Here is a 15,351-nt window from a genome sequence, read left to right as displayed (position 1 = left end):
AGAGCCTGCTTTGGATCTTCTGTTCCCCTCTCTCTCTGTCCCTCCCCCTCTTGTGCTTTCTCTCGGTCAAAAAAGAAAGAGAAGACTGTTAAAAGGTTTAGTTTTTATTGAATGTTCCTTAAGATAATGGTTTTTGTTATCTCTGCCTTTCTTTTTTCCTCCCTCTCCTTCGTCCCCTAATTTTTGGTATTACCATGAAATGTGAAATACTATGTGACTTGAAATCTTGCGACACTTAAATATTTTGAATCTGTTGTAATGCTTATCACTGCATCTTTTTTTCCCCTTACTTCCAGATCTCCTTAAAGTTTATTTTTATTTTAGAGAGCGAGCATGAGCACGAACTGGGGAGAGTGAGAGAGAGAGAGAGAGAGAGAGAGGGAATATCTTAAACAGGTTCCATGCTCAGCGTGGAGCCTGATGGAGGACTCTATCCCACGACCCTGAGATCATGACCTGAGCTGAAATCAAGAGTCGGTCCCTCAACCCACTGAGTCACTCAGACGCCTTTCATTAAAGTTTAGATGGATTTCAGGATTTGTGCGGGACATGGGAGTATATAGCTGCATAAGGCCCTGCCAATAATACGGTACGATAGCGCATAGGGAAACAGTCTGGCAAAGGCCGTGATATGTGCCTCTTATTGTCACACATCTCGAAAAGGCTCCATAAATATTTGCTGTTTACCTTGGGTTAGGTTTAGAAAATTGTTCTTTAAGATCTGTTTTTAATATGGTATAATTTACCTACCTTTGACGCTTTGGTGAAGGCAACTCGTTAGCTTTATTCTCTACTTTCCCTTTTTAATTTTCACTAATTGTTCACTAGCCACACATTTTGAGGTCTAAAGTAGTGATTTTCAAGTACACGCTCCAGGATCCCACCTCCAGCCCCTCTGTAAATGTGGAAGACATCGTGCGCTATGAGTAGAGTGATTCTTAATGGTTAGCGTATTTTCTCCCGCTGATTGGGGACACTTAGCTGTGGTGGCACGATCAGTAAGGCGAACATTGGGCCAACAGCCTCATAGGGCTGTGTCAAATAGGTATTGCATCTGGCTGCATGTAATGGAAACCGTAGTGGCTTAATAAAGTACCTTTTGCCCCTTATGGAACTGGAGTGGCAGCCTAGGTGCCATTAGGCACCCAGGCTGCTGGGTTTTACTCCACTGAGCTTGGCACGTGACTCTCATTCTCATAGTTGCAAGAGAGTTGTTCCACTCCTGGACTCGTGCTTGTGTTCCAGGCTGGAGGAATATGGCAAAAGGACAAAGGCACATGACAACTGAGTTGGCTCCCTTTCAAAGAGCTTTCTTTCCTGGAAGCCTTACTCAGTGACTTCCATTCCTAGTTTATTGGCCAGAACCGTGTAATTTGGCCATTTGCAAGGGAGGCTGTGAAATAAAGCTTTTTAGCTGGGCACGTTATTACTTCAAACAAATCAGGTCAAGGTTCTCTTATTAAAGAAGGGAAAATTGTTGGATAGGCAACTAAAAGTATTGGCTTTGTTTTTTTTTTTTTTAATTAAAATAATTAAGACATTACAAGTAAATAATTTAACCTGACATATAGTAATCAGTTAATAAATGTTAGCTTTAATCTAAAGAGGCAGTTGCTTACCAGTTAGGAGTATGGTGTTGAATCATCACGTGGTTCTGGTTTCTAGACCCTACTTTGCCTCTTGCTGGTGCATGACCTCAGTCTTATTTTTGCCTGCATTGCTTTTCTTACATTGCTCTGTAAGATCAATAATACCTAACATGTTAGATGAAAAACCGAGATGCAAACATAGTACTTGGCACACAGAATAAACATTCAGTAGATGTTAGCGCTCGTGATGGTAATAATGAGGTAATGTCCATGAAGACTGGGCCATTTTAAAAGTGTTTCCTCGGCCTTAAATGAGTAAATTTTTTTTCTTGCAAATATGTGTCACCACCTGGTTGGTTAATGTATTCAGCAAATGTTTTTTGAACTTCTCTTATGTGCCGGGTACTGTCCTGGATGCTAGGGATACAGCAGTGAAGCAGACAGAAAATCCCTGCTTCTCTGGAGTTAATAATCCAGTGTGACAAAGGATAAAAGTAAAGCTGAGAAAGGGGTTGGAGATTCCTGGGCATAGAGGTGAGTTTTAAATAGATCAGGGAAAGCCTCACCGAGACGATGCCATTTGAGAAAAGACCTGAAGGAGGTGAAGAAGTGAGTGTCTTCTGCAGGAAGCGTGTTTGAAGCCGAGGGAGCGGAGGCAGTGACGGCCCTGAAGTGGAATGGAAGCCTGCTGATGGCGCTAAGGGCTGGGAGGCAGGAGCGGCTGGAGCAGAGGGACAGGGTGTGGAGGCAGAGGGGAAGAGATCACAAGAGTGAGGTGGTAGGGCCGTGTGGTCCTGACCTGACCGTAAGATGGGGTGACGCCTCGTAAGTCATCTGGGCGCCTGACTTTTGCTTTGAGGGAGGTTGAAAACTGCTGCAGGGTTTTGAGCCAGAGGAGTACTGGGACTGTCTTTTCAAAGGATAACTCAGGCTGGTATGTGGAGGGTAGTTTTGCAAGGGCACAGGGTGGAAGGAGAGTTTATCCAGTGGAGAGAGGTAGTGACGGAGGTGGTGAGAAGTCGTCAGATGCTGGATAATAACATGTTTTGGAGTTAGAGAGTTGCCATTGGATTAGATGTGAAAAGATTTGAAGATTTTTGGCTGGAGCATCCGGAAGGATGCAGTTACCATCCGTTGAGATGAGAGATTACCAGAGCGAACGGGGGACAGAGTGATGATTCATTTCAGAACCATCAGGCTGTGTGAATAATTACTCAAAGCATATGGCAGTGTGTCTTTATTTTCATCTTCGTATGGGGAGAAGAGCATGATTTTTATGATGAGGACTATTCATACAGCTGTTTCACCGGTTTTAGGAGCTTTAATTTTCAACATGACACTGACAAGAGAAGAGGGTTTACAAAATTGCAATTTCCCATATTTTCCTTGGTTTAGGTGATGGTGCCTTAATCATCTTTCACAATGAAGAGTCTGGGCTGGCTCTTCAGTGAATGCAAAACCTTGCTAAAGAACACTTAAGATCTTTAGAATATGTACCTGTTACAATGATGGATGCCCAAAATTTGGAGGAAATTATCTTCAGCTGATTTGGTTCATTTATTGTTTTCCTCACCGGAATAATACCCATTTTTTACTTTCTATCCTGAATTTCTGGGTCTTATAAAGTGGCCAGAGACTAAAAAAATTTTTAGTAACCCCATGCCTTTGGGCATCTCCTTTTCTGTCTCAAGAGACGAAGTTACGCCGTTTGACGAATTTCAGGAGAAAGCTCATTGGTATTTTTGTGTATTAATCCGTTCTGATATGTAGTGCATATTAACACTGGGGTTTAAGAGCTCACTAGGAGAGGACAGAAGGATGGAAGAGCTGGAGATACAGAGAAGGGTGCATGGATCAGCAGTGTAAACTCGTGAAAGTCTGAATGAGGATGTTTTATTGGAAACTGTTTGACGTTTTCCATCGTATTATTCTCCGTAGTAGTCCAGGGCTTAGTAGAGGGCATTAGAGCCGTAGCTTTGACATTTTTCACGAAACCACTCCTAAGAGATACATTTTACAATTTGCATGCGTGTTTATACTGAAGTAAAAGTTTTGCAAAATAACATTTACTTTTGCTATGTGCAATGCATACTGATGTTTTCTATTTGACTCGATTAACGGTAAGGAAAGTGATGGTTGAAAGTCTGTAAATTGACGTGTACTTTGAAAAATTCCTCATAAAGGGACATGCTTTAAAGAGACGAGTATTTTTAAAATTTGTATCTCTAATCCTGTGTTTTTAAAGTCCTGCAAAGAATTGGTGAATACTTAAAATGATTATAAAGACATTTTAAAGATAGTCTTCCCTATCTTCTTATTTACGTTATTATTTTTTAATTTTTAAAAAATATTTTATTTATCCTTGAGAGAGCGTGAGCAGGGGAGGGGCCAGAGAGAGGGGGGCAGAGGATTTGAAGAAGACTGTGCTGACAGCAGTGAGCCGAATGCGGTGCTCGAACCCGCAAACGGTGAAATCATGACTTGAGCTGAAGTCGGATGCTCAACCAACGAAGCCACCCAGGCGCCCTCTTATTTACATTATTAATAGTTATTTTCTGTGAAGTAAAGGTTTTCCTAAAGGAAGATAGAACATCATTGGCTATTCTGAAATAGTGGTGTTAGTATTGAGTTTTTACTGTATTAGCCATAATCCTTAATGTTAGAACTTTAAAATATTTTTTGGTTGCTCATTAATGTTTTGGTATTTTGGGGGGTGGGGGGGGGAATATGAAGGTCAATGAAAGTGATCGTTAACACGGAAGAACCGGAGCCCGCGAATCTCTTTGTATCATCAGATGTGGGAAGTGCCACTTGGCTTTTAAGGCCATTTGTTAAATCACACCAGAATTTAATATCTTGCTTCTAGCGAGATTTATTAAATGAGTGATTCTTTGTGTAAAAGAAAGGTGCGTTAGTATATAGACAATTGTGATTGATAATACCTAGGTTTAGTGTTTTATTGTTAGTGAAATTCTATAGTTAATAATGACTAGGGATTAATAACAACTAAATTCCCCAAATTCCTGTGTCTGTATTTTTAACCCCAGCATGTTTTTTGTTTATGGAGGACATGCCATTAGTATGTTTAAAGCTAGTGTTTTAGGGGCACCTGGGTGGCTCAGTCGGTTAAGCGTCCGACTTCAGCTCAGGTCATGATCTAACAGTCCTTGAGTTCGAGCCCCGTGTCAGGCTCTATGCTGACAGCTCGGAGTCCGGAGCCTGCTTCAGATTCTGTGTCTCCCCCTCTGTCTAACGCTCCCCTGCTCATGCTCTGTCTCTCTCTGTCTCAAAAATAAATAAAAACATTAAAAAAATTTTTTTTAAAAAGCTAGTGTTTTAGATTTTGTATATATAAGATAAATGATCAATGTTTGATTATACACGGGGTGGAAGAACTGGTTTGAGAGTTAAAAAAAAATACCATTCAGTAGTCCATTTGCAAAAATTAAAATGATAAAGCATTAGGGAATACATTTACATATTAGAAGACATCTGTTATCTAGGACCAAAAGTACCCTGTAGAGACTGCATTGTGTCTTCTGTGACTTAAGAATGCCTCTCATCTTAGCCTGATGGATAACGGGACGTGTGTGATTAGCTTCCTTCCTCTGGGGCTTCCCAGAGTGGGGCAGGGGCCTTTCACTGAAGGCAAGAGAGTTGTTAAGTTTTCTTTAGGGATCCCACGAAGAAAGAGTTGGGAAAGGAAAAGGATGGGAGGGAGAGAAAAGTTAATGGCAGACACTGCTGTTCTGCCTCATGAAGTTTTGGGGTGATGGGTTTGGGGGGGGGTGGAGCCGACGGCCGAGAAAGAATTCTTCAAGCTATCTTCGGTGCAAAAAGGTGATTTTTATGAAAGCATGGGGACAGGACCCATGGGCAGGAAGAGCTGCGCTCCAAGTGTGAGGGGCGACCGTTTTGTGGAGTCAGAGACAAAGTCAACAGAGTTTCCAGAGAGACTTTCACGTGCTAAAGACTTACTGGAGGCCTAGCTGTGTTGTCAGGCCAAGGTTGTTTTTCCCTCTAGCGGAGCAGTAACCGAAAGACAGTAGGGCGTTCCTGGACTTCAGGCTATGATGGAATTGCCTTTTTCTGGTAAACTGGGGGAGACTCTTACCAGTTTAACCATTTGTTTTTTGTCCTTTCTCCTTTTGGGGTAGCCTGCAGTGTCCAAGGAATATCATATACATGTCCCACCTGGAGCAGAGGGCGGTGGCGGGGGGGGGGGGGTGCTGTTAGCCTGTACTTTGCCCTCACCTTGCCCCACCCTCCGTCATGCCTCATTCTGCCCCATACTCCTGCGCAGAGCGGAGGGCGAACTGCAAACTGCAAGCTATTTCAATGGTAGTCTATTGGATCATTTTTATCAAGCAGTAAGTTAGTGTTCTTAAACTATTGTTGAAATAATTCAGGTACACTATTGGATGCCATTGAATGGGAAATGTGTTCTTAAATACTAGATTTTATTTTGAATTTTGTATGACATGAGCTTTGTGTAGAGTTGTTGCTTCATTATAATTCTGAGTTGTGGGGTGCCTGGGTGACTCAGTTGGTTAAGCGCCCTACTCTTGATTTCAGCTCAGGTCATGATCTCATGGATCTTGAGATTGAGCCCCACTTGGGCCTCTGCTCTCAGCACAGAGCTTGCCTAAGATTCATTCTTTCTCTTTCTCTCTCCCTCCCTCCCTCCCTCTCTCTCTCTCTCTCTCTCTCTCTCTCCCCCCTCCCTGCCCCTCCCCCTCTCAAAATAAATTTTGAAAAAAAATTTTTTTAATCATCATGATTTGGGTTTATCCATGACCATATTGACTATGGTTATATACGCCTGGCTTTGGTCTGGAACTTTCAAATGGATTTAAATGTAACAGATTTTGTTGAGTTATATAATTATATGTAAATTGTCTTTAAATTTTAATGTCTGTAGCACGTTTATACTATTTGAAATTTGATGTCATACTTGAAGAGATTTTTTTAGTAACAGCTTTATTGAGATATAATTCATATACTATGAAATTTGCCAATTTAAAGTGAACAATTCAGTACATTCACAAAATTGTGCAGCCATCACCACTGTCTAATTCCAGAACATTTTCATAGCTTCAGAAACACCCTGTCCATTAGCAGCATTCCCCATTTTCCCCTTCCTCTAGTCTCTGGCATCCTCTAATCTACCTCTGCATCTATGGATTTGCCTATTCTGGACAGTCTGCATAAGTGGAATCATACCATATATGGCCTTTTGTGTCTGGCATATTTACTTAGGTTTTCAAGGTTCCTCCATGTTGTAGCAGGTATCACTACTCCCATTTCTTTTTATTGTTGACCAGTATCCCATTGTATGGATATACCACATTTTCCTGTTCTGTTCTGATGGACATTTGGATTATTTCCACTTTGGGGCTCTTATGAGTAATAGTGCAGTGAACGTCTGTGTGAGAGTTTGTATGTGTACATGTTTTTGTTTTCTTGCGTATACACGTAGGAGCTGAAGTGCTGGATTGTATAGTAACTCTATGGTTAACATTTTGAGGAACTGCCAGACTTTATTTTTTTAATGTTTATTTATTTTTGAGAGAGAGACAGAGTGCCAGCGGGGGAGGAGCAGAGAGAGGGAGACACAGAATCCGAAGCAGTTCCAGGCTCCGAGCGGTCAGCACAGAGCCCGACGCAGGGCTCAGTCACGAAACCACAAGATCGTGACCTGAACCGAAGTCGGACGCTCAACCGACTGAGCCACCCAGGCACCCCTGATGTTTGTTTATTTTTGAGAGAGAGAGAGACAGAGTGTGAGGAGGGGAGGGGCAGAGAAAGAGGGATACAGAACCCGAAGCAGGCTCCAGGCTCTGAGCTGTCAGTACAGAGCCTGATGCGGGGCTCAAACTCCCGGACCGTGAGATCATGACCTGAGCCAAAGTCAGACGCTTAATCCACTGAGCCACCCAGGCGCCCCATTACATTTATTTATTTTTGAGAGAGAGACAGAGCACAAGCGGAGGAGGGGCAGAGAGAGAGAGGGAGACACAGAATCGGAAGCAGGCTCCAGGCTCCGAGCTGTCAGCACAGAGCCCGACGCGGGGCTTGAACTCACGGACCGTGAGATCATGACCTGACCCCAAGTCGGACGCTTAACCGACCAAGCCACTCAGGCACCACCCCTCCCCCACCCCCTGCTTTTTTAAAAGTTTATTTACTTATTTTGAGGGAGGGGCAGAGAGAGAGGGAGAGAGAGAATCCCAGGCAGGCTCTGCACTGTTAGCACAGAGCCTGACGGGGGGCTCGAACTCACAAACTGCCAGATCATGACCTGAGCCAAAATCAAGATGCTTAACTGACTGGGCCACCCAGGAACCCCACCAGACTCTTTTCTAAAGTGGGCACGTCATTGTGTAGTCCCACCCACAATGTCGGAGGGTTCCAGGTTCTCCACATCCTTTGCAGCACTTCTTATAGTCCGTCTTTTTTATTACAGCCATCCTAGTGGGTGTGAAGTGTCATCTTACTATGGTTTTGTGAAGAGATTTTTCAAATTGAAAACTTTGTGTATTAGAAAGGGTTATCTATTGTACATTGTATGTCTTTATTAAAGTAAATATTGGAGGGAATATGTAAGAATAATAAATAATGCAATTGAAATCACTTTAACACTGAAATAAATGATAATTACAAGAAGTAAATTTAAATTACCGTGGTGCCCGATCCTGACTTTTTTTATATATTTCCCCATATAAACGAAGGCATTCGACCACATAAACAAAGGCAGTTCTCAATTCGTGTTTAAGAGGGTCTTTCTTTGCCATGTTCTGACATTCATGTAAGTTGACTTGTAATTTGAAAGTGATTGCAAAATTACCAAGCTTTTTTTTCTTTACTAGAAAGAAATTTATGAAATTTCTTTCCTAGAAATCCAGAAATCTTCTGGAATATCTGAATATTTTAAGATAATAAAAATGGACATGATTTCTTCTGGTAATATACATAATAATATGACTCGTAAATTGGGGAAAATGGACATTCAAGAACAGAATACTGTGTATTATTTTGTCTTTTGCTGATGATAAGCTTCTCCTTTTCAGAGTGTCTCTGTTAGCTACTCTTAATAGCTTCTATGGATCCTTTCAGAAAACTTTAATACATATATATCCTTTTGTGGGGTGTTTTGCTCTTTGCTTTTTTCTGCTTAGAAATTTAAGTTTTAAAGCCCAGATGTTGAATTGCCTTCTACTTCTCTTAAATGATCAGATAATTAGCTTTTTTACAGGCTGTTATAGGGTCTTATTAAAGTAAATATCTCATTCTCTAAAGAGCATGCTCTTCATGAGAATGTCTAGGATATTGAAAGCATGTTGTGTTTTACGTGAAGCATTCTGCCCAAAGTTGCTTTTTCTTAACATAATTACTGTGTAGTACATGGAGCACTTTTTCTTTCCCCATGGTCTCTCCTGCCAACATTTTGATAAAATCACTATTTGGGAAGAGGATGAGACAAAGGAGAGGAAAGGGGGAAGAATTTAATGATTGCTCATTTTTCCTTTTTTAAGTATTTACAGTTCATCTCTATTCAGGGCTGAGTGTTTGTGCAGGAGAATGTTTAGTCTGTGGTCATATCAGCGATTAAAATGGTAAATCCAAAACCTATTTTAATGGAATGGTATGTATAGATGGGAAGTTGGTGGGGATCATTCTTCCTCATGTGTTTTGGTTAAGACTTAAGTACCTTATAGACATAGTAAACCTGCCCTATGCCAAATACTTGAGGAGACACGGTAATGTAACAGTTTAAACATCCTACAAGAAGATAAAGGGCAAGGAAATGAACAATAGAGACATTTATTGGGCATCTATATGTCCCAGGCACATAGTCAGGAAATGAAGACTTACTCTCCTGACAGCAGTGGGGCTGAAGTTTGAATCTAAGAATTTTTTCAGTTAGCTGGGCTGTGAGTTGGACTTTGAAAGGAGGCACAAGTATGTGTTAATATGTAGAAAGCAAAGTGAAGGACTTTTATAGAGGCATGGAGATGGGGATAATTAAATTTCATCTGGGGCACAGAAAAACAGCCTGTTCAGTTATCAAGTGGTACAGTATTAAGTAGGTGCTGTGGTTTAGTGATTTGATGAATGACATTGTGTGAATGGTGTTTGAAGATTATCTTATTAATAAGCCTAGGCATATATATATATATTTTAATCCAGTAAGCTTACTCAGTTTCCTAGTTATATGTGTACTGTACTTATTTGTTATAAGTGGAGTCATGAAATACGTAACTTTTTGAAAGTGGCTTTTTTTACTCAGCGTAATGCCCTTGAGGTTCATCCACGTAATGTGCGTATTAATAACTTGTTCATATTTATTGCTGAGTAGTATTTCTCTCTATGGGTGTACCATAGTTTGTTTAACCATTCACCTGTTGAAGGATATTTGGGTAGTTTCCAGTTTGAGGCTATTATGAATAAAGCTGCTATGAACATTTATATGTAGGTTTCTGTGTGAACATCTGTTTTTATTTCTGTGAGATAAATACCCAAGCGTGAAAATGCTGAGTTGTACAAGTCCACTTTCAGTTTTAAAAGAAACGGCCAAACTATTCTCCAGAGTGACTGTACCATGGTTTTTTTTTTGTTTTTTTTTTTTTGTATTAATCATTAGCAATGTAGGAATGATCCAGTTTCATCACGTCCTCACCAGCATTTACTGTTATCACTTTATTTGTTTTATTTTTTTTTTAATGTTTATTTATTTTGAGAGAGCGAGCACGAACAGGGGAGGGGCAGAGAGAGATGGAGAGAAAGAAATCCCAAGCAGGCTCCGTGCTGTCAGCACAGAGGCCGATGTGGGGCTTGATCTCACAAACTGAGATCACGACCTGAGCCAAAATCAAGAGTCAAACACTTAATCGACTGAGCCACCTAGGCACCCTGGTTAATACTACTACTAATATTATTAATAATAATAGTGATAATAATATCAATAATAATAAAGTGATTAATTACTTTAAAAAACATTTTTGTTAAGCCATTCTGATACCTTATCCATCTCCAACGAATTGCTTTTGCACCTTTGTCAGAAATCAGTGGGGCTTCAAATGTCTATCGATGGATGAATGAAGATGTGGTATATATACACAATGGAATACTGTTTGGCAATGAGAAAGAATGAAATCTTGCCATTTGCAGCTACGTGGATGGAACTGGAGGGTAGTATGCTCAGTGAAATTAGAGAAAGACAAAAATCATATGACTTCACTCGTATGAGGACTTAAAGAGACAAAACAGATGAACATAAGGGAAGGGAAACAAATAATATAAAAACAGGGAGGGGGACAAAACATAAGAGACTCTTCAATATGGAGAACAAACAGAGGGTTACTAGAGGGGTTGTGGGAGGGGGGATGGGCTAAATGAGTCAGGGGCATTAAGGAATCTACTCCTGAAATCACTGTTGCACTATATTGTAACTAATTTGGAGGTGAATGAAAAAAAAAAAATCAGCAGGGCTTATTTGTGTGAATCTATTTCTTGGTTCTTTGTTCTATTGTGTGTATTTTCAGTGTACAGATCCTCTTCATATTTTGTTGGATTTATACCATTTCATTCATACAGTATTTCATTTTGGGGGAACAGGTTGCCACTTATTTGTTGTTCACATATGGAAATGGGGTTGGTTTCTTGTGTTGATTTTTTTTTTTTTTTTTTTTGGCAACCTTGCTAAACTGTCTTACAAGTTCTAGGAGCTTCTAGATTTCTTGGGGTTTTCTTTATAGACAATCATGTCATCTAAAATAAGGGCAGTTTTATTTCTTCTTTTCCAACTTGGGTGCTTTTTATTTCTTTTTCTTGCTTTACAGAGTGATGAGAATGGACAGCCTTGCCTTTTTCCCAGTTCAGAAGTATTCAGTCATTCACCATTAAGTATGTTGTTTGCTGTAAGGTTTTTTGTAGGTGTTCTTCATGAGGTTGAAGAAGCTCCCCTCTTCCTAGTTTGCGGAGAGCCTTTTATTATGAATGGTGTTGAATTTTTCAAAGGATGTTTTTCTGTGTCAGTTGATACATGATTTTTTCTCCCCTTTGGCTTGTCGATATAATGTGTTGCAGTGATTTCTTTTTCTTTCATAATGTGTCATCAGCCTCACATACCTGGAATACATGGTGCTTGGTTGTGGTGCATTAGCTATTTTGGATTCAATGTGTTAATATTTTGTTAAGGATTTTACAGTTAAGTTCCTGAGAGACATTGGTCCGTAGTTTTCTTAATTCTTTGATGTCCTTGTCTGGTTTTGGTATTGGTAACGACTCGTTTCATAAAATGGGTTGGGAGGTGTTCCCGCTTCTTCCATTTCTGGAAAACATGTAAAATGACTGTTAATTCTTTTGTCAGTGTTTGGTAAAGTTCTGGGGATTTTTTTTTAAGAACTTTTCAATTACAAATTTGATTTCTTTAATAGGGTTAGTATTATTCAGGTTATCTAGTTCATCTTGGCTGAGTTTTGATAGTTGTTTTCAAAGAATTGGCCCATTTTTTCTAAATTGTGGAATTAGGAACCGAAGTTGTTTGTGGTATTTCTCTTTTTTGAAAATTTGAGGGAAAAGTCACATAACCATATCCACCATTTTATTTATTTTTTATTTTTTATTTTTTTAATGTTTATTTATTTTGAGAGAGACAGAGAACACACTCGTGCCAGTGGGGAGGGGCAGAAAGAGGGTGTGAGGAGAGAGGGAGAGAGAGGAAGAGGGAGGGAGAGGGAGGGAGAGGGAGGGAGAATCTCAAGCAGGCTCCATGCTATCAACATGGAGCCTGATTCGGGCTCAATATCATGAATCTTGAGATCACGACCTGAGCCGAAATCAAGAGTGGGACGCTTAACTCACTGAACCACCCAGGTGCCCCAAAACCCACCATTTTAAAAGTGTGCATTTCAGTGGTTTTTTTAGTATAGTCACAGGATTTTGCAACCTCTGTCTAAATCCAGAACATTTTCATTATCCCAGAAAGAATCCTGTTCCTCTTAAGCAGTAACTTTTGTTGTCTTCTTTTCCTAGCCCCTGGCAACTAGTAATATATTTTCTGTATGGATTTGCCTGATTTGGACATTTCATAAAAAAGGAGTCATACAATTTGTGGTTGGTTTATTTCACACAGCATAATGGTTTCAAGGTTAGCCATGTTGTTGCATATATCAGTACCTGCTCCTTGGCTCGTGGTCCCATCATTCCGACCTCTGCTTCCGTTATCTCTTCTTCTCTGACTCTGGCTCTCCTTCCTCCCTCTTATAAAGAAAGACCCTTATAATTACATTGGGCCCACCCAGATTATCCAGGGTCATCTTCTCATCCTTAATTTAACATAATAACACATGATATTCTTGCCATATAAGGTAACATTCACAGGTGTCGAAGATTAGGACATGGACACTTTGTGGGGGACCATTATTCTACCTACCACACGGACATTAGATTTTTTGTTGTTATCCACTGCTCCCTGAGCTTCTATTCTTTCTCTTTTTCTTTCTTTTTGTTTTTTTTTCAGTCCATTTTCTCTCTGTTGTTTAGATTGAGTATACTATTGATCTTGTCCTCAAGTTCACCAAATTTATCTTCCATCATCTGTACTATTAAGCCTATCCAGCACTTTTTTATTTTGGAAATTGCATATTTCAGTTGTACACATAATTTCCATTTGGTGGTTTTAAAAAAATAACTTCTGTTTCTTTGCTAAAATTTTCTATTTTTTTATTTAGGGGGATTCTTAATGGTTTATCAAAGCATTTTTATGATGACTGCTTTAACATTTTTGTCGGATAACTCCAAATTGTGATTCACTTTGGTGTTGACATCAGTGTGGTTCTCTCTCTCATTCACGTGTGTTTTTCCTGATTCTTGGTGTGCGATTTAAAAAAAAAAAATGTTATCCTGGGCATTTAAGATATTAATATGAGGCAACTCTTGATCCTGTTTAAGTCTTCTGTTTTAGTAGGCAATAACTCCATTTAGGTTTAGTGTGTAGGTCCTGGCCTGCTTTTGTGCAATCAAATGCTCTACCACTGAGCTATACCCCCTCTGGCCTGCTTTTGTGAGCTGGGTAATTCCTATGATAATTTAGTTTTCAGAGTTCTGCATTGCTATTGTCTTCTTTATTATTCTGGCATCACAGGAAGTCCTGCTTGATCTCTGCAGGTGCTGCTCGCGCCGACTGGTGGGTGTGGGTCCCCATCTCTGCTACTGCTAAGGGTAGATTGCCTGGACATTGCCCCAGGTGGGGCAAATCTGGTCTGCTTCTGTCTGGGGCTGGGGTGGAGACCCTGCTGATGCTGATGCTGTGATGACTGGGGATCCTGCACTGTCCGAGATAAGGACTGGGGAGTCTGTCTTCCCTCTAGGTCTCTGCTAAGCTTCCCCCTTCACAGTCTTTGGCCAAAAAGCAAGATTTTCTTGTTTGTCCCTCTGTGTTGGTGGTTCCCGGTTTCAGGCTGTTCTTGTGCCCAGCCATGGATATATGGGAGATAAAAGGAAAACCTAATGAACTCACAGTGGTGCTTCTCCTCACATCCCAAGGCCCCTGGCTCATCCACCTTCTACTTTTAGGGTCATCTTATGATTGTCTGATGAATTCTTTCTAGGGTATTCAGTTGTATTCAGAAGAGAGGAGCAGGGAAATGTGAGCCCGTGCCATCACACTCAGGAACTGGACCTGTAGCCATTTTGATTCTTCCTCCCTGCCAGTATTTATTAGCAATTCTATGAAACGGTCAAAGGCCTTTGCTTTTATTGACACCCTGCTTTTTAGGGTGTCATCTGTTGTTGAGTGTAGGAACAAGATAAGGATTATTCTCTTGTTAAATTGTGTGGGAATTAGAAATGTCATGTTCTTATCTATTCATCTATTCATTTACTCATTTATGTATTTATCTTTAGGGAGCGGAGCAACGGCCGTGGTCCAGGCAGCGTACTGTGCCCCTAAAAAGGAGAAAGTGGCAATCAAACGGATAAACCTTGAGAAATGTCAGACTAGCATGGATGAACTCCTGGTATGCACATCTCCTATTTATTACTTGGAGAAATACACTTCTATGTATATTCGTGTTGGAGTGAAAAATAACCAGAAATTTTTTTATTGCTTTTCTTTTTTTTTTTTTTTTTTTTTTTTAATTTTTTTTTTTCAACGTTTATTTATTTTTGGGACAGAGAGAGACAGAGCATGAACGGGGGAGGGGCAGAGAGAGAGGGAGACACAGAATCGGAAACAGGCTCCAGGCTCTGAGCCATCAGCCCAGAGCCTGACGCGGGGCTCGAACTCACGGACCGCGAGATCGTGACCTGGCTGAAGTCGGACGCTTAACCGACTGCGCCACCCAGGCGCCCCATTTTTATTGCTTTTCTAAAAAAAAAGGTTAAGTAATGTTTTTTGTAAATTTGTAAAATAAGTAAAATATTATAAATTAAGTACTGTTTATTGTAAAATTTATAAAAATCCAGGGAAACAAAAAAATTAGTTGTAATCCTCTCATTCTGAGATTAATACTTGCTATCTAGTTTTTTAGACTGTGTACATTTAAATATCTTTGTATTTTTATGATAACGTAGCCATCTACTTGTTCTTTTCATTGAAAATTTAATCAAATTTTTCTGTGTCTATATGTATGAATTAAAGTGCTTTTCAGTATGTGTGTGCTTTTCCATTACGTAGGTAGACCACATTTTATTTAACCTATTTCTGGTATTGGACAATTTCTTTCTCTTTTTTATTGTTATAAACCTTGCTTCCTTA

General features: G+C 40.1%; 1 protein-coding gene across 1 annotated transcript in view; it reads left to right on the top strand.

The window, feature by feature from the left end:
- OXSR1 (oxidative stress responsive kinase 1) overlaps positions 1-15,351 on the top strand; it is a 104,995-nt gene that overhangs the window by 7,143 nt on the left and 82,501 nt on the right. The window contains exon 2 of the mRNA XM_045436552.1: positions 14,499-14,611. Coding sequence (XP_045292508.1) covers positions 14,499-14,611 — 113 coding nt within the window. The remainder of the gene's footprint in view (positions 1-14,498; positions 14,612-15,351) is intronic.

The sequence above is a fragment of the Leopardus geoffroyi genome, chromosome C2, assembly GCF_018350155.1.
Source record: "Leopardus geoffroyi isolate Oge1 chromosome C2, O.geoffroyi_Oge1_pat1.0, whole genome shotgun sequence".
NCBI lineage: Eukaryota > Metazoa > Chordata > Mammalia > Carnivora > Felidae > Leopardus > Leopardus geoffroyi.
This window is presented reverse-complemented; position numbering and strand designations above follow the sequence as displayed.